The sequence below is a fragment of the Magallana gigas genome, chromosome 1 (genome assembly GCF_963853765.1).
Source record: "Magallana gigas chromosome 1, xbMagGiga1.1, whole genome shotgun sequence".
NCBI classification, from domain to species: Eukaryota; Metazoa; Mollusca; class Bivalvia; order Ostreida; family Ostreidae; genus Magallana; species Magallana gigas.
The window spans coordinates 74,089,363-74,109,899 of record NC_088853.1 but is presented as its reverse complement, the minus strand read 5'-3'; the positions used below and the strand labels follow the sequence as shown (position 1 = coordinate 74,109,899).

Genomic DNA, 20,537 nt, shown 5'->3' with positions numbered 1-20,537 from the left:
AAAACGTCATTTTATTATCTAGGGATGAAAATTGATTTTCTTAAACCTAATATTTCGCACCTACAACACACCCTCAATCATATTGCAGGAGATGATTCTTATACTGTGTAAATTGTAAAAACAGGTATTTGACAAACGGACATACATACGTACAGATAATCAGACTAACAAACAGACAGACTTATTAAATTACAATGATCACAAAAATGGAAACATTATATTTACCGCACATTATTAACACTGGAGACCTTTTATACTGATCTTCCTCCGGAAGCAAGTTCTTAGCGGCACAAGTGTGAAAAATCAGTAAAGAAATAAACACATGCATTTATAAATATACCCTTTCATGGGAAGAAGGAAGATATTATTTTTCTTTACTTTGAAAGTCTCAGTATCAACCTACACTGTTATAGCAGTTTGGGAGGAAATAAAAGGATGGTCAAGTTGCCGCCTTTGAAAGTCTTGTTTATCATCAAATGTGGACTGCTTTCTTTTGTTCACAGTGAGTGTCATTTGCTCCTTTACAACTATACACATGTTAATTTCTAAAAATAACTATTGTTACACGGCCGTTATTATAAGGGTTCAATAAGTACGCACTAAATGGTATTGGTAAAACTGTGTAACAATTAACTACTTTAGAAACATTAGACAATTGTACATAGTTAAATTAACTGCCATATGGTGAGCAGTTTTGTTTCACTTTTATGTTTACCTTTACATTAAAAAAACATAGATTACTCTTTAATTTGTTTTTTCTGTTGCTTATGCCACTTTCAATATGCATTTTAGGTCAAAATGTACAAATATCAACCAGGTTCATGTCGGGAAACGTGATATTTACATGGACGCCGTCAAACCATTCCTCCTATTTCATCCTCATTACTAGAGACACAACAAGGGATAGAATCTGGACCCGTGTGACTGATACACAGTACATTGTGACAGATGTATTGCTGTATGACAAAATCACTATCAACGTAAGAACACCTGGATCAGCTACTGACAACAGAATGGCATACAATGGTATTTCTTAACTTTAATATTTTATGATATCATGTATATTTCATGAAAATGGATCATTTTTTACGAAGTATTTGAAAAAAAAAATTAAACATATACAAGAAAAGTGTTTTTTGCTTTCAAATGCCATTGAAGAGGCTGTATTCATTTCAATTTTGATATTTTAACAGAATGTTGAGTACCAACTCATTAAACGTCATAATTATGAAAACCTATATTTTTTATGAACAACAAAATTGTTTCAAATATATTTATTAAAAAAAATCATTTGTTTGAATATATCTATTACAAGGTTTTTCAAACTGAAAACCAATAATGCTATGCAATTTGTATTCTATTTATATTTAAACTATTTTGAATTTTCAGCTACTATCAGCTATTAGTCTAAAATACATATCTATGAGCACTAATAATAAATCTCCATTTACTACAGAATTCATGACAGATACTTTGAAATCATTAGAATAAGGGGTATTCGTGGGTAGGCTTTACCCAAAGAATTAACTTCTTGACGAAACCTATAACACAAGATTTAGTATTTTCCTATTCCCACTGAAACTAAAAACCGACGCATCCACGAAATTACATATCTGCAAATTGGCAAAAAACCCACAATCCATGTAAATGGCCCCACCAACAAAAAAATAACTATTTTTTTTTCAACGGAGTATTTTACATTGATTGATTTAAAGACAAGGAAATTATTTCTGTAGAACCCAAACCCTAGCCATTAGGAAAAAAAGCTTTAAAAGATTGTAAAGTGCACTTCAAGAAAGTGTTCAATGCAGAGGAAATAATTTCATACGTTGAACCGTATATAATAAACCTCACACCATTAAAACCAACAACGTGATATAACACGTGAACAATCAAACACGATTAAAAGAAAAATAAATCACAGAATACACTTACCTAATCCTTAAGTATAATTCATTTGAATATCAAGATTATCAAATTATTATATTGAATATCAAATATCCCTATTTTTATTGAATAATTAAAAAAAAAATGTGTATTTCTTTCCTTTAAAAATTGTTACAGTTAAATATAAATGATTTGCTGCTGTTGTAATAAAATAATATGTTTTACGGTGCGACCGTTTGGGCGAGCGCAGCATGTGATCAAATAATGAATTATGATAAATCAATAAAAAAAAAGTAACGTAAATGAATTTGAATGCAAAAAAAATATAAACATGCCTATTTTTTCTAGTAAAATTTCATTATTCATAATTTATAAGATTGTTTTTTTATCTAAATAGAATTTATCTCAGATACAATATTGTTGAATAAAAAAAGATTTTAACATAATGTTTATTGCAGTTTATTCCCTCTTTTCTTGTAGCAGACATTTTTCTTAAACTTACATATAAAAATTGACTTATCCTAGAGCCCCCCCCCCCCCCGTTTAAAAAAAATATAATTTACGTATAATGACAAATTTCCTGACCATATAAGAAAAACTGTTTTGGACCCCCCCCCCCCCGGGAGGATGCAATAAATGTGATAATAAAGATACCATTGAGCAGTTAAAGAGCTAAATGCATACTACGCACTCACCATTCCTCACCCGGATTAGAATTTCCCTGATTTTGAGAATTTCTTCTTCAGTTTACTTGTAAATATTTTTTGAATGATGTTGCCGCGCCCCCTTTTAAAAAAACGTTCCTGCAAATTAATTACTGTAAATATATAGTGAATAAAAAAAATATGAGCATTCATCCAAATCAGAGCAAGTAACAACTGTTTCCTATTTAAAAAAAAAAAGAATGTCCCCATTCGTTAGCTTTGCAAGATTTTGAGAAGATTTTGGTATTTATATTTCAGCAGATTTACAATAACTACTTAGAGTAATTTCCCCTTATTGTGACGTCATAGTTCACGTCGGTCAAGTGTCGTCTGTCTCTTTTAAAAAACCCTGAAAAAAAAACTAAGTGAAATACTTAAAAAGCATGATATTCTTGAAATTACACAATTTATCTGTTTCTCAAAAGTTTTACTTTGATTCTCGCGAGAAGGAATCAAGTCAAGTGAGATCGTCCGACATTGATAAATTGCATTGTGGGTCGAAATTTACTGACGCCGAAAAATTATGTGGGATCAATGTGCAAGAAATCCATTGTGACGTCACTCGAAGGAACGACAACTCTGTTTGTCTTATGTAATGGAATTATTTTATTTACAATGCATGATGTACATAGTCTTTTATCTCGTTCTCGTGAGAGTGTGAAATGGGAAACCATATTTACAGGGAATTACTGGGACGATTAAAACAAGGCATTACTGGTCCGCTTTACTGACGCCAAAAAATCCGTTGAATAAATGTGCAACTAGTCCGAATTTTCTATTCACACACGCCTTGCCGATAGAGCTCGCCTCGCGCCGGCGTTGCGCGCCGGCGAGCTGCGCTCGCTATACACATAGGGCAAAGATTTTGTATGAAAATGATCATATTTAAAATTGTTAACATGTGTTGTTGTAAAAAGGTCTAACCTTTGCACGCATAAAATGTAGGTAATACAATCCTTCCTGTTTAAAAACGTTCCTTTACATCAAAAATGTTATGCACATGACTACTATTAAAGTCATACTAAAACATTTATCCCTCTCTAACTTCCTATCTCTTGACAATATATGTATCTAGGCTGTTTTTAAATTTTTGGTAGTAATATGTTTTGTAAACGCATGGAAATCTCTAATGAATAAAAAGGAATAATACCCCCTCCCCCCCCCCCAAAAAAAAAGAAAAAAAAAAAAAAGAAACAAACAAACAAAAAAAAAACAAAAAAAAAAAAAACAACAAAAACAACAACCCCCCCCCCCCCTAAAAAAAAACGAACACAGAAATTTCATTTTAAAAAATCTTCTATGAAAAACAAAACTGTTTAGGGTTTAAATTCTTATCGTGATATTTAACATTCATTAAACTAAGAGATGATTCAAATAGTACTTCTGAATATTACCTGTTCTTCTGTCTTAATATTTATTTAATGCATGGAAGAAGTTTGTTGTGTAATGTTTCCCAAAGTTATCTCTCTCGAAGTTGAATAAAGTATTCATACATTCATAACATTTGTTTGCCTTTTTTTAGTCTTCAAAATTAAAATCAAGGTAGGAGACACAGTGAATCTATCATGGACAGCGCCGTTCTTTCCTGTCGCTGGACTATACATTGTTTACCACACATATAGAGAAAACATAACTGTATTCAGGATCGAAAGTAGTGGAGTAAGTTATGGAGGATATTATCAGTCGACAAAGTACACATACCTTACCAGACCGTACAATTCCACTAACATCATGTTTGAGATAAGGGACATAACTCTGGATGATGCTGGATATTACAACGGTGGAAGTAATGATGAAGCTGCATGGTCAGGAGGAGGTGTTGTACTAATTGTACACAGTGAGTTGTCTCTTTGTTATGCATTAATGCAACTGTTAGAAAAAATAGCTTTGGCGTTCATAGGTAATGTTAGCGATTTGGTAAAAAATATGGTGTGTATGCAACATTTAACAGCCAGTCATTACAATAATGCGCAAAAATAAATGTACAAATGTCATAATTCCCAGCCTTGTTTTAAGGAGAAAGATTTGCGAGGTATAAGAGTTAGTGGTCAAAATCAAGTCAAATATAATATAATAAATATAATTATTCCATTCATTACAACGTATCTTAAAAATATACTGTGAGTCCAGTGTGACGAAGAAAAGGATAATGGACGTGCTTTTGAGCCCGGCGTGTATGCGTTATGTGACATCAATCACAATTAATTTGAAAGAATAAAAACTAGTAAAATTAGATCACATTAAGTTAAAAAAAAAATCTATTCATATTAACTGAATATAACAAAATTATTTTTTTTTAAAATAACACAATACTATTAATGTTATAATTAGATGTATAAACTTCTGTTCTTACAAAAACGACTATTATTTGAGTATATCACCTGAAACAAGTCTATATCTCTTGATATGGATGGCTATTTTTTCATCTTTTTAACTACGCTAAACAATTGAAATTAAACAAGAAAAAATGGATGAAAATAGATGAGAACAAAGTCATATAAACAATGATATTGTAATTCGGTACAGTTTTTCCAAAAACATGTGTATTCTTTTAAATACTGTATTAAACGAGGCCGAGTACAGATCGAGTACGCACACTTTCGCGTAGGGTTTCATCTGTATTGTGACGACATCTTTTTTGGTCGACGCCGTGGCGTGATAGTTTCAACCGCAGATATTCAGCGAAATTTGTTGAAAAAGTTCGTTTGATGCATACACTTTATATTATATTGTGGAATAAACATAAAAGCTATATTTGGACTTTGGTCGAAAACAAGAGGAGTGTTCAGCAAGCCTAGCCCTCTGTCACGTTTTCTAAAACTGCTTAAATAAAGCCTGATTCATGTATTTCAAGACAACCATCATGCATTTTAAATTAAAGACCCTTAATATGTGATGTTGTATATTTATTGATTATTTGAATATTTCTGAATGTTTTAATAATACTATAAAGATAAGCAATTCCGCCTTTGTCAATTACAAACTAGTCATTACCTGACAAATTTGGGAAATTGGGCATACAAAAACAACTTTGATAAGACCTCTTAAAAACCAGGAGGTAAACGTTTTTTTTTATTAATCCATTTGATGCCTTTTAGCAATAACTTTAATATGTAGAACAGGAAAGGAAATCCCTAGTGCAGTGTTCTGTCGCGTAAGGACGCCCTAGTCCGGTCTTGCACAGAATGTTTAACCTCTTACAAGTACATTAACAACAACTCCCGAGTCAGTATGCATACAATGCTGATATTCATACATTTTTCAGTAAGGATATAGACGACAGTATATTCCTAGAGGTGCTTCTCATGGAAATAAGGGGTCTTTCTATTTCATACTCATCTCATAAGAAAAAGGAAAGAGAGAAGATTGAAATCTCCCTAGTTAATGAAATAACATCCTTAGAATCTCAAGAACACATTAATTTTGAACTAATAGAACAAAAAAAATCAAATCTTGAAAATTTAAGAAAACACAAACTTCAAGGCCATTTCATAAGATCTCGAGCAAGATGGATCGAGCAGGGAGAAAAACCAACAAAATATTTTCTAAATTTGGAGTCTAGGAATTTTCTGAACAAAACTATCAAAAAAGTAGAACTTGAAGAAGGGGAAATTATATACAAGCAATCGAATATATTGAATCACGTCAAAGAATTCTATGAAAATCTATATACATGTGCTGATTCAGATTTAATAAATATTAACCTTGAAGAAATTATTAAAGTAGATATTCCTAAGTTAGAACCAGATATATCTAGCTCGTTAGAAGCTGAAATCTCTGAAAAAGAAGTTCTTGAGGTTCTAAAAAATATGAAAAATAACAAATCACCAGGTAGTGATGGTTTTACAGTTGAATTCTTTAAATTCTTTTGGAAGGATCTAAAACTTTTTATCTTAAATGCAATCAACCTTATTTTTCTGAAAAAGGAACTTCCTATTTCCCAGAGATTGGGAATTATATCATGTTTACCAAAAGGTGACAAACCAAGACAGTATTTGAAAAACTGGAGACCCATCACTCTTCTGAATGTTCTCTATAAGCTTATATCAGGATGTATTAGTTATCGAATTAAATCTACACTAGACTATATTATATCTGATACACAAACAGGCTTTCTTAAAGGAAGATATATTGGAGAAAATACTAGAATTATTTATGATTTAATGTCATTCACTGAAAATGAAAACATACCAGGTCTTTTAGTTCTTATTGACTTTGAGAAAGCCTTCGATTCTGTTTCATGGTCCTTTATATACAAAGCTCTAGAATACTTTGGATTTGGAAATAATATTATAAATTGGATAAAGATTCTCAACAAAGATTTTAAGGCTTCTGTTTTACAATGTGGCTTCCTGTCGGAACAGTTTAAAATCCAAAGAGGATGTAGACAGGGTGACCCAGTAGCTCCTTACTTATTTTTGATATGTGCAGAAATTTTATCTATTCTCATAAAACAAAACTTTGATATTAGAGGTATAATTGTTAATGGCAATGAACATAAGATTTCTCAGTATGCAGATGATACTTCACTCATCTTAGATGGTTCACCAATTTCACTTTTTGCAGCTCTTGATACTTTAGAATTTTTTTCACACATTTCAGGTTTGAAGATAAACAGCTCTAAAACAAAAATTGTATGGATAGGTTCTAAAAAATTTTCTAATGAAGTTTTTCACCATTCACGTTGGAAACTTGATTGGGGCTCCACTTCTTTTAATTTACTTGGAATAGAATTTTCTGTCGACTTAGATAAAATGACATCACTAAATTATAACAAACAACTGCCAAAAGTTTTTTCTCTAATTCAACAATGGAGGAGGAGAATTTTAACTCCCATTGGGCGCATCACGGTTGTAAAAAGTTTGATTATTCCAAAACTTAACCACCTGTTTATTTCACTTCCAAATCCAATACAAGATGTCATTCTATCTCTCAGTAAGAGCCTGTTCGAATTCATTTGGAATTCAAAGTGTGATAAAGTTAAGAGAGAAATTGTTACTCTCGATTACCTAAAGGGTGGTTTAAAAATGGTTAACATTTCTAATTTCATGGCATCTCTTAAATGTTCATGGATTAAGAAATTAACTCAAGGCTACAAACCATGGATGGACTTTTTTTTATCAATAAATGGTAATGATTTTGCAAAAAAACTTATTGATTTTGATGATGATTTTCTATCATGCATGGTTGTTCAAAGAAATAATATTTTTTGGCAAGATGTTTTTAATTCTTGGCTATGCTATACTAAGAAAATGATTAAAAGCTCATTAAATACCAAGAATGTTTTCAATATTCCTGTGTGGTACAACCCAAATATAAAAATTGCATGTCAATATGTATTTATTAAAGATTGGTATATGAAAGGGGTTAAAATCATTGGAGATTTTATGAATGAAAATGGAAACATATTGTCAAGAATAGATTTTACTGAAAGATTCCATTTTTCATATATACCTCCAATGTTATATAATAGTGTTATATGTGCAATATCAAAATACTTGACATATTTGTCTATTGATAAGTCTACTTTGAAGAGAGACTGCACTACATTTATGCCATTTTATTATGAGTCTATTTTTTTGAAAGAAAAAGTAACAAAGCATATATACATATGTTTAACCTTAAATGATTGTGTACCTACAGCTATCAACAAATGGAATGCTGAGCTATGTGATATTTTGCCAAACGATCTCAGTGTACATGATGTTTTTAAAATATGTTTTAGAACTACCAATGATTCAACTATTAATTGGTTACAATATAGAATTCTCCATAGAATTCTTCCTGTTAAATATTATCTTAAGAAAATCAGAATTACTACCTCTGACTGCTGTACTTTCTGTAATGATATGCCTGAAACTATAAAACATGTTTTTGCAACTTGCAAGAAAATCCAGCCTCTATGGAATGCACTTAGTATACTTATATATGAGAAATGCAACAAAAATGTTAATTTTGATGTTTGTAATGTATTATTTGGTGTTTATCCCCTTGTTTGGGAGAACAGAATTCTAAACTTTATAATCCTATATACAAAACAATATATATTTCTATGTTTAAAACAAAGTAAGACGCCACATTTTTTAGGGCTTTTACACTATTTAAATCAAAGATACAAGACTGAAAAGTATATTTATATTCAGAAATCAGAAATTGATGAATTTGAAAAAGCATGGTCTCCTTGGATTGATTTTATTAATCATCTGGCAGTTTAGAATTAACATGTGTACAATAATGCATCAATTTAATATTTTTATGTTTTTTGTTTTTTTGTATTCTGGTTTTTTTTCTTTCTTTGGTTTGTTTGTTTGGGGTTTTTCACATGGATTGCAGTTTTACTGCATAGGCATAACTATCACAAGCAACTACCCTACTCTTTATTTTATATTACAATATGGGATGAAAATGTGAGTATGTGAGAAGTGAGAGAGTAAATGTTTCATAAAATGATTTATATATTTAACCTTTGTTTACAATAAAAAAAAAAAACAAAAAAAAAACAAAAAAAAAAAAAAAAAAAAAAAAAACAACAACTCCCAGGAAGATTGTCAATGTGTATGTGTATTTGGATTTGGTAAAAGACTGAAATATAACCAAAGGATACAATGAAACACTTTGAATTTCATACAAAATAAATTAACACACCGTTATTAAGTGATGCTAATATATAGTTATCGATAATAACACTATACATAAAGCTTATGACATTTATGGGCTTCCATAGAAATAAAATGTTGCAGCATAACACTTGGAAATATAGTTAACCACAAATATAAGCTCAAATCTATCAGGAAACGTTCAAGATAACTTGTAAAATTATCAATATAAAGTTTAGCAAATAATTCGCAGAAAGTTGTTCAAACCAAAACAAGCCTATGATTACGACAACACTCCAATAAGAAAGCTTCAATAATTACACACAAAACTGATTATGGCTACTGTAAAAGCTACAAACATGTTGAAATCATCTTTTTGCAGAATAATAAACAAGTTTTAAATCATTACTTACTCTGTGGTAGGCTAAACTTAGCAAAAAATACAGAGCGCGGTGTTCAACCACATAAACAAATGGCGGGCTTCGTATGACAAGTTTACCGAAAAACACAAGAGAGTTCTTAAATGAAAAATCAACAAATAAAGAAAGATAACTCTAACAATGTACAGAACAGGCAGACTTTTTAAAAAATGTAAAAAAAAAAATGTGCAAAATTGATACATTTCAAGCAAAATCCCATAGGCTCCTATGTTAAAGATAAACAAACTTTGAGATGACCCCTTTACCAAACGGTCTGGTAAATGTCTTCATTTTTATCTTAGAAAAATAGTTATATGAGTAAAAATTCAAGTAAAAAAATTAATTCAAAAATCTAGGGCAGAACAAAATAGACCCGACCTCGTTAAGATAAAGAAAATCATTCTGTAATTCTTATTCTAAGATCTCTATTTCCTCATTTTAAAAATCGCAAATTTTGTAGAAAAATAATTATATTCTCCAATTCTTTTCTGTAACGGCGCATAATAGTGGCGTGTAGATATGTCTTATTATAAGTTTTACTTTCTACTTAAAAATTATGTTTCTTAAGAAATAAATATGACAAGGTATTTTAGATTTTTTTCACTCCTTTGTATGCATGCAAAATTTCTATAGTCAAACTCAGCATCCAATTTTTCTCATATTTTGTGTCCCTTTTTCAGACAAGCCTTTCAATCCGATGATAAAAGAAAATCTTGTACATTGAGTTCGATATAAGAAAACTGATATATTACACGTATTGTTTCTAACGGTTCTTATCAATTTTAGACAAACCCTCGAAGCCGAAGATAACAGGAGACCTTAACGTTGAGGTCAATAATGCCACATCACTGACGTGTTCCAGTCAATCAACCTCAGCCCCTGACTACTACTCCAAGCTCGTCACCTTGTCTCACACGTGGTTGGTCAACGAAACAAAGATGAGTAGAGAAATCAGAGATACTCTAAGATTAAAAGTAACCAAAGATTTTAAGTACAACAAGTACTCGTGTACAGCTACAGAAGACGTCATGGAGTCTGACAGGAGTGATCCAGTACAGATTAACCCTCTGTGTAAGTATGATTGGTGTAACTAAAACTCTTTGTACGATATTAAAATATGCATAGTTCTTTTTTTGTTACTTAGCAGTTTTAACAGTAAAGAGGGAAACAGAAACATTAAATCATCTATTGTCGGTGGTTGACCAAGTAACACAATTTCTCAAACTGTAAGATTGAATCTTAACTATGTGTTCAACATCCCTCAACACTGTTTTTCATTATATGACGACCGATGTTGTACTACATACAACCAACTGCATTGGCCTTTTAAACGTTGGTACTTCAAATTAAGTAAAATACAAAGAAATCGTTAAATTAAATATTCAAAAACATGCTTGTTTACCTGTTCAAATGTGCATATCATAGTTTGAGTAAAGTCGCTAAATAACTTAATTTCGAGTAATGATACATTCTACCATCCCCATTCAACAGCGTTTGTAACCACGTCACAATGAAATGAATCTCCAAGACACGGATATTACAAGGAATAATACTGCGTGAAACATCCTTCAATTGAAATCTAGTTTATACAAACTGATACCCGTTGATCAAAAAGTGATATACCGATTGTTATGCAAATATGTATTTTCAATGTTTATAGCTATAGAAAAAATGGTTCTTGAAGAATCGGACAGTCTAGACATAGCTATAAGTAATAAATTTTTCAAATAAATATTCATATGAAAATGGAAAAATATTAACATTAAAATCATCTACAAAAATCAATGCTTCTCTATTTATATATATATATCTTTATAGACGGACCGGACAGACCAAAAATCACTCCAGAACCTGTATTGAACGTCAATGGCAAACTAACGGTGAGGGAATGGGAGACTATTGGTCCCTTTGTTTGTAAAGCGGATTGCAATCCACCGTGTAATATAACGTGGAGAGTACAGGACTCCGATGGATTCAGCGATGCTCGTTCAGAGATGGGGACGTTATTACAACAAGCAGTACAGAGAAATATGCTGTCATCCCGATGCAAAGCAGATCGGGGAGATAAGACATCAAAACAAAGCATTCAACTTGATGTCCAATGCAAGTATTTTATAGGGATATGAACCTATTGATAATTTAGTTGTAATATTTTCAAATGCTTTGTTTCTGTCCATTACAATATATACCGGGAACCTTTTGGGTTTGTATACAGTTTTGGGGAGAAAAGGGGTGATCTTAGAACATGATAATGCCGATTTATTAAACAAATATTGCAATATTTTCGTTTACGATTTGAATGATCGGTTGTGAAGCAAATAACATGAACAACATGTGCATTTAGATTAAAGTATAAAAATATCACACGTATCTATCTAGTTGGTTTGATTAAAGATTGCTGTATATATGCATGCAACTAGAAAAAGACTTTTACAAAAAAATGTATATATATACAAAAACTCCTTTATAATAAAGTTAAAGACTGAGAAATGGATTTGGAGATTATTAAGAATATATAATACAGGAACAAAAACTCGTCTGCATTTGATAAATACAATTCTGAAAAGTGATAGCACATGCAATACCCCGGGATTAAGATCTCTAAATTTGAAAAATAACTATATCATACCTTATGAACTTCGAAAACGGAATAATTTAACATAAGCATTGAAAAAAAAATTAAGACATCTTGATTGATGAAATATATATTAATAGACATCTTGTTTGAAGCATTTTATTGATAAGAAATAAATAAATTTCAAAATTTTCTTATAGTAAGAAAAATCAACATGAAACTTTAGGTAACAAAAATACGAGTTATACCATTTAGAGGGCTCATAGCGTACTGTAAACGTATTACATTTGGCTGTGTATTCTATTTAGTGTCTTTTGCGGAAAACGGCGTCCGCTAAATTAAGAACATCGGCAAATGTAAAATATATAAGTAGTTAAATAAGTACATTTGGACATGCGCTAATTCAAATCAACGCTAACTTGTTGAAAAATCGTATTCCGCCAAATATCTTACACGCTAAATATGATACATTTACAGTATTTTATGATCGTGTTAATAGGGCTAACATAAGTGAACATAAGGGAACACACTTTAGCTATGGAGAACAGAATGCTCTCTATTTTATTTCGAAAAAGGAAGATTTCGACAAAATTATGATAAAACAATATACAAACAACTTGGTTGAAATAATGTATTTCATCATCTTCTTTTCAGATTTAGATGATATTCTCTTGTATATGAATGGCGAAATAAAAAGTAACATCGAGTTGAATGAAAACACACCATTGAGAATATCGTGTCAGGTGGATGGAAACCCCGCCCCAACAATACGCCTAAGTAGGAGCCATTCAGACACTGAACTCCGTAAGATGCAGGGGACATGGCTGAACTACACCTTAAACACGGTCCAATGTACCGACACAGACACGTATAAATGTAGCAGGAGTTCTACAGGATTCAGCAACACAAATAAAGTGATAAACATCAACGTTCTATGTAAGAATCGTGTCCATTTGTTATCAACGTCTTAACTGGCTAGTATACAATTAGAAAGAATGTTGGTTGAGAAAAGGAATAATTTGACATTAAAAATTGTCTAGAATACTATTTTCTTTAAGATCGTGCTAGTCATGTTTGGATATTTAATTTGGAAAAAAAGTCATTTAAGAGAAGGAGTCAAAATATATTACTTTACAGATAAAACATTTTAAATGCATGTCAATTAAATTCATGTTCGTATAAAAATCATTAAAAACTAATAATGCTCACAACAACATTTATTATATGAAAGGTATATGGAATATTTGTATTGATTGCATTTTACAGGTAACACCAGATTTGATAAAGCCGGTAGATTCAAATCCACATATGGGTCAAAAAGTGGAATGGATACCACAATAAATGTTGCTGTTCCAATCATTGCTAACCCTCCTCCACAATCATCTGACTTCAAGTGGGACGGTCCTGTGCAAGTGTCTGCGAGAACAACAATTTCTACAGGAGATGTGTCATACAAACACGTGATCGAAAGCTTCATTCCTATGAAGGATCATACTTATTTTGGAAACTACACACTATCATACAAAGGACAAACAGTCACTATAATCACAATCAACGCTGAAGGTTACTTTGAAAAAATCAGCCTGTTTTGAACTAACAAGAAAGCCTTCAAATAAAAAAAATGATTAAGGGGAACGGAGTAATTTTTTTTTTAAAGCTTAATCAAAACAAAGTGGAACAATTAATCAGTATTGCTTTTTAATTTTCCAGTCTCAAACAATTGATTATAGACCAATAGCATGCTGATCTTGCCAAGAGAATGTTATTTAAAATAATTATTTTCCTTCTAGTTTATTATATGCGAAATATAAAATTTTTGTTTCTTTTGTCAGATAACCTTTTGGAAAATTCAAGTATGGAATCATCAGGTGCGTTTACGTATAGCATAAAAAAAACAAAACAAAAACACGAAGAAATTTTTTTTTTAAACTTTATATTTACAATCTAGTTGCTGTATTTTGTATTTTCAGGAGAAGTGGCATCAATATCATATATTATTGCAATCTCTCTTGTTTCTATTCTCCTGGGCTTGACATGGTTTATGGTGGCAATGTTTGTTGTATATGACAGACGATATCGAAATATTCATCAGAAAAGTAACTATGGCGAAGAAGGCACCCAACTTCAAACTCAAAACATGACACACCATTACGATGACTTACAGGGTACAGATGTTGACCAACTCGAAGCGCAAAATATGACACAACATTACGATGATGTACAGGGTAGGGTTGAAGAAGGAAACTACACAGACCTAAAGGGAGACAACACAGCTGCAGAGGGAGATTACACCGAACTAGGTCAATGTGACCCAGAAACTCCTTACGAGGAGTTATAGAAATGAATAGCGACAATCCTATAAAAATGAGGGCAATTTAGAGAAAGTTTAATACGTAACACACTTTCTAGCATAATATACACAATGTATTGGTTATGTAGCTGAAGCAATCCTGTTTAAAATGATCTTATTTTTTCTCCAAAAATTCTTACGTTAAACATTAAGTCCGCTATTAGACAGGATTATGTCATAGTCCTAACTGATATTGAACATCACTGTTTTTAAGAAGGTCAATTGATAATATATTTAAAAAATGTCCATCAAACTTTCAACCATTTGTTGGGTCCGAAAATTGTTTCCAATATAGCCCTAGCCTGCCCCCATAGATCATGATTTGAGAACAAAGTGAAATATACCGTTTCTTATAATTCTTCCACACAAGTTGCAGCTTCTCTGGTCAATTAGTATTTGATAATAAGATCATTAAACAAATAAGTTTTATGCCTATCCCGATTTAGAATTTGACACCAGTTGTGAACTCCACCCTATCACCGGGGTTCATGATTAGAATAATTACAATTTACATTAACTGAGAATGCTGCAATACATATAACAGTTTCTGTATGATTTTTTTTAAAAACGAATTTTAAAGATTTAGCTCTATTTGTTCCTATATACAAAATCAATCCCTATGGTGGCCTAATTTACTTTGGGGATCATGATTTGAAAAAAAACGTATCTACCTAATAAGTATGATTTCACTCAAGTTACAGCTTTCTTGTCAATTTTGTTTTGTTTTTGTTTTTGTTTATTTTTTTTAATTATACATATTTTTTCTATACATTTCTGTGTAAATGTTCGATCCCCTCTCCAAATGTGCCCCAAAATGTTTGAATGGCATAAATTTACATGAAGATGCCTGCACAGACGTTTCAGCCTTTTTAGTAAAATATTTTACTTTGCTTTTATGGATTCGTGTTCATTATTTGTTTTATATGGTGGCATAGTTCTGCCATCCACATAATTTGGGTCAACATAGCATATCACGTAAAGTCAAGATAACTTTCTAGTTTCTCGATCAAGACTCACTCCTTGTTGGGATAGCTATCTCGATAATTTATCTAAAATTCCTGTCATTTGCAAAGACTGCCGTTCACAAAACAACATAAGTTGTAAACATATATTTGATAATAGAAGTTTGGAACTTATTACCCAGGATGACACCTTTGATCTGCATAGAAGGTAATGAACATTATAAGGCCGTCCTCAAAACATATAAATATGTTGATTTTTATTTTGCCTTTTAAAACACACTGTTTTTAGCGTCATTATATCATATTTGTTTTTAGCGTCATTATATCATATTTAAAAAGTTGTACTGTCTTAAATGCATTAAACTCTATGCGATTGAAAGTGTTAAGCTAAGAATTAAAATAAAGCCTTTTTTACTTTTGGTTCTATTTTGGAGAATTCTATTTGATCTTAATATCAGTAATCTTTGTTTGTTTTCATTCCTAATTAAAACATAAAAGATTGTTGTTTTTTTTATATTGCTTATTATTTCAATCTTTAATCGTATGATTTAATTTAACTTACATGTAGTTCAATATCAACCTTGCATCATCCGTTTTTATCCAAGGGGTCTTAAGCTCTATAAGTCAGCATACAATGTATTTATATATTAATGTTAAACACAGATTTAGATATGAATTTGCACCTGAGGATTAAATGTCAAACGATAATTAATAAGACACTAATTGACGGGCCATTAGGTATATTTCATTTTGATTACGTGCCTTTCTATAAACGTAAGGGGATCGGGTATTGAGTTTCAAAATACGATTATACGATTGATATGTATGTACTAACTCGATTTGTGGGTGGCAGCATTTGTAAATGCAACAAATTTTAGTCAAGATACAAGATAAATTATCTCATCTTATCAAGCTAGTTATCGCAACAAAATGTAAAAGCTTATGTTGACTGAACAAAAATAGAAGTCGGAGTTTGTTGAGAATCAAGAAAGTTGACTTGACGAGATATTTATCTCGACTAGACGTGATAAGCTATGTTGATTAAAATTCTGTGGATGGCATAAATATGCCACCATAGTTTTATTATTTTCTTTAATTGTTGATTGAATGCCATATTTCCATTTTGTCAAGGTCTATTACCTTCTTCTATGTTTTGTTTATCCATGTTTTGTATTTCCCAACTTCGTCTTGAAAAAGCAGTACATACATTCATGCGTTGATATTGATTAGTTTCATTCAAGGACAAAACGAAAAGTTGTTTAGTTAAACAATTCAATACTTACTTACGTACGTGTCATGCTTGACAAGTGGCTGTACATTGTGAAAGCACACATTCTGCAACAGTTAAACAATTCAATACTAATGTACATTGTGAAAGCACACATTCTGCAATAGTACTACACATTCACATGTCTTAATATTGATTAGTTTCATTCAAGGATAACACGGTAAGTTTTTTTGTTAAACAGTTCAACAAATAATAACGTACATGTCATCCTTTACAAGTGGCTATACAATGGAAATTCATCCGCTTATTTGTTAAGAAAAAAGTTTCGGAAAGCTAATCCTATGTTATGTACATATACCATATTCAAAATAAATATATAAATAATGATTTAGCACCGTGTCCATGTGCATTTTTCCAGTATTGATTGCATTGCACAAGAGAGCTTATTTGTAAACGGCATGTGGAAGACGAACAAATAAATGGCATGTTGTAAAACGTTGTTTTTTCTTCTTATTTTAATAGAATGAAACAATAGTGAACCTGTATATTTTTTTTAAATTACAAGATGAATAAACAAGAAACAATGATAAGTATTTGTTTACATGCTACCATATGAACAGTTTATTTACAACACGTAGGTAACAACGTCGCACACGTCAATTATATCACACATAATGCAGGGAACATAACTAGTATTATATTTCAACCTTGCAATTGTATTATACGTGAGAAAAATACGTTAGCCTGATATGGGGAAATTTGGAATTTATATCAAGGACAAAAATACTGGAAATATAGAAAATTGTTGTTAAACAGTTAATTTTATGATGACACGATTGATAAATTTACACCGAGTAGTTCAGCACTTTCATATAATTTATAAATTTAAAAGCTCACTTGCACAGTTAAACTTTATATCACTGACGTGTTTAAAACGAACCCCGTTCCCCGTATATTGTATATATTATAACCGCTTGGTTTGTTGTTCTGTATGGGGTATTTTCCGTACCGGGCGATTATTAGAGAATTAACTCAACACTCGCTGTATTTTCCACATGTATTCCATTTAATAACACAATCATATAAACAGTTACTCTCCACTCCAAACACATTAAGAAGGGGAAACTCGCTTATTAATAATTCTAACTTAATGTTAACCTACATATGACAGTGAGGGAAAACGTAACGGATTAGACGGACGACTTGTACCTTGACTCTTAACCTCTAACTATCGAACTCTAACTCTCTTCTCTTTTAGACTAACTTACAATCATCTCTAAAACATGTAATATTATTTTACTGGCATGACCCGCTTAATAATTGACATATATAAATCATCCAATCAGAGAATATATTTCTTGAGCCCTAACTGACCATTGTCCAAGTAAACGTATATTTTTTTACCTGCGTGAATCCGCTAATTGTTATGTAATTGCATTAACTTTATTAGTGTCAAACACATATTTCTTAGCTGAAACCATTGTCCTTCAATCCTCCCTTTCTAATAAGTATCTTTCCTAAAGCTACACTTGATTACTTTGATGTCCTTTTTCTTTTTTACAGTTAAGGCGTTTGATAAACATTAATTTACATTCTATCACATCACAGTCAGGAGGGATTTCACGATAATTAAGAAGAGTAAATAACGTTAATTTACCAACAAGCTAAACTATAGAAAATGTTTACAACATGTAAAATATACATTTTACATGGTGATAATATTGCCAAGTGTTGGAGACTATCTTCATTAAGTTTCATTTCCAATATATATTTATTTTCGGTCAAAACACTCAATTTCAATAAGATATTTTTAGATTGAATAATTTCATGAAAAACAAAATGAATGTATATTAAAAAAACAATTCACACATTTGATACCTGTATATATATTGCATTAATATGTGGATTTTAATATTTTGAAATACACACTGGACTACATGTACTTTGTTCATTAGTGCGATCTTATGAATGCACTTCTGAATTAATTACTTCCTTAATGCACACATTTATGGTATAAGCTTAAAGAAAACGCCACTTATCAGAGTACTTGTTTTTCAACCGATATTCCTATTATTAACAAGAGTACTTCTTCAGCTGTGTAATGCTTAAGAAGTATAAACAAGGTCATTTAAGTAAGTGTTCCACTCACTGTGACCAGTACACCATTGTCGGTAGCATTCTTTGTTACTTAATAAAAAACACTTTTCCACTAAAGAAATAAATCATAAGGAATGTTTAATGGGCTTTTGCTCTACATCCCGTTTCATAAAAAAAGAAATCAAATATCGTTTAATTTCAGTCTTAAACATTCCTAATTAATATAACAAATGGATTGCTTTCTTTTCCTCGATTGTATCCGATCCACATATGATCTAAATTCCCATATAATAAAATTGTATTATAGTAGTAGTATATTTAGTCAGGTCTGGGTCACCGACAAGCTAAAGATAAAAACTAGGATTTTTTTTCCCACTGTGGTTAACTACTATATGTTGTTCAAAATCAGCTTTGAATTCCGCCTTCTGCAAATTGTTACCTGCACTCAAAAAATCTGATTTGTCATTGCTTTGTTAATAGTTGGCTGCCTTTGATTAAAAACATTATATAAGAATACTTCATATTTTTACACACTTACAAAGGCACGTTTTGCGGATAGTAAACAGTAACTGTCGATTCGAACAGTGATCGTACCATTATCCAAAGGTTCAGAAAATACATATGCATTTAAAATAAACATTTCTATTTTATTTAATTTGTGCAATTTTTTGTACGCTGTCTGAATTCGTGTACGAACTTTCCTTGTCGGTGATGCAGCTTTAAGTTAACTAGTTATGAAATATACTAAACTTTTAAAACAGAGAATTCGGACACAATAATCAAAAACTTTTTTGTTTCATATTATCTGTAGCGGTATAATCGCACAATTTACTTATCTGTTTGTCTGTTGTCGTAATATCTAGCTTTCACAGGATGAACCTCTATCATTAAGTCCATATAATGTCAACTGAAAGGTCAAAAAAAGTGACTGAATGCCATACAATCACATTTTAGTAACCTTACAGTCATAGTTCAGTTGATTGAACGGCACAAACTCATTGTGTGTTTTTTGTGGTTATGTTATATCACGCATATTATCAGATTAGAGAAACCTGAATGAATTTTGTGGTGGATCACTGAAGTGTTTTACAAAAGCAAATTACGTGGCTGAGTATTTGAATTAAACTGCAAATCACAGGGTGAAGCGTTGCCTTCATTTAACGCATTGGTAACAGAAATGTCCACAAAGTTGATTCAATGGCCTAACTATACCTTTAAGTAACCTTACAGTCAAATTTCAGTTGACTGAATGGCAAAGGTGAATACTTTAAACATATTTTATTGCTTTTTTTCCAGCATTGCCCAAACATTGTTTTTTTTTTTTTTATAAATGGCTTTTTGTTACATTGCCGCTAGTAATGTAGAATAGGGCGATTGATACATGGTGTAAAAATTTATTTGAATGTTTTAATAAAACATAAAAAATACATATTCAACGAAAAAAGTTTGAATAGTAAACTAAATGAAAAGCGGCACATTTAAAATGTGTAAACAAAAAGTCCAGAAAATTACTTGAATAGCACATGATGTTAAAAAATTGGCCTGTATAGGACGAAAGTCTGCCAGGTGATTCCTAGTCTCTATGAATCTATGCCGTGAAAAACAAATATCAATTCAGGACTTATCAAAGATTGACACGGTAATGTGATTTGTTTCCATTTTTAAGAAGGCTAATTGTTGTCACTCAATTTATGTTTTATTTTTCTTTAAAACTAAAAT

General features: G+C 31.2%; 3 protein-coding genes across 4 annotated transcripts in view; 2 read left to right on the top strand and 1 right to left on the bottom strand.

Annotated features, from left to right (window-relative positions):
• Window positions 1-20,537, bottom strand: part of LOC105337927 (immunoglobulin superfamily member 10) — a 298,746-nt gene that overhangs the window by 123,872 nt on the left and 154,337 nt on the right. The gene's annotated exons all lie outside the window — the stretch shown is intronic.
• LOC105329042 (uncharacterized) overlaps window positions 1-20,537 on the top strand; it is a 144,538-nt gene that overhangs the window by 42,889 nt on the left and 81,112 nt on the right. The window lies entirely within an intron of this gene.
• On the top strand, window positions 339-17,192 carry LOC105333279 (uncharacterized). 2 transcript variants are annotated; one of them, XM_066075185.1, is made up of 9 exons: window positions 339-502; window positions 793-1,026; window positions 4,114-4,428; window positions 10,393-10,677; window positions 11,425-11,709; window positions 12,836-13,117; window positions 13,448-13,744; window positions 14,014-14,049; window positions 14,152-17,191. In XM_066075185.1, the coding sequence occupies exons 1-9, from the start codon at window positions 436-438 to the stop codon at window positions 14,517-14,519; spliced, it is 2,169 nt and encodes a 722-aa protein (XP_065931257.1). In that variant the 5' UTR covers window positions 339-435; the 3' UTR covers window positions 14,520-17,191. The 2 variants fall into 2 exon arrangements, with proteins under 2 accessions (XP_065931257.1, XP_065931268.1); XM_066075196.1 differs by lacking the exon at window positions 11,425-11,709 and having other exon boundaries at window positions 14,152-17,192.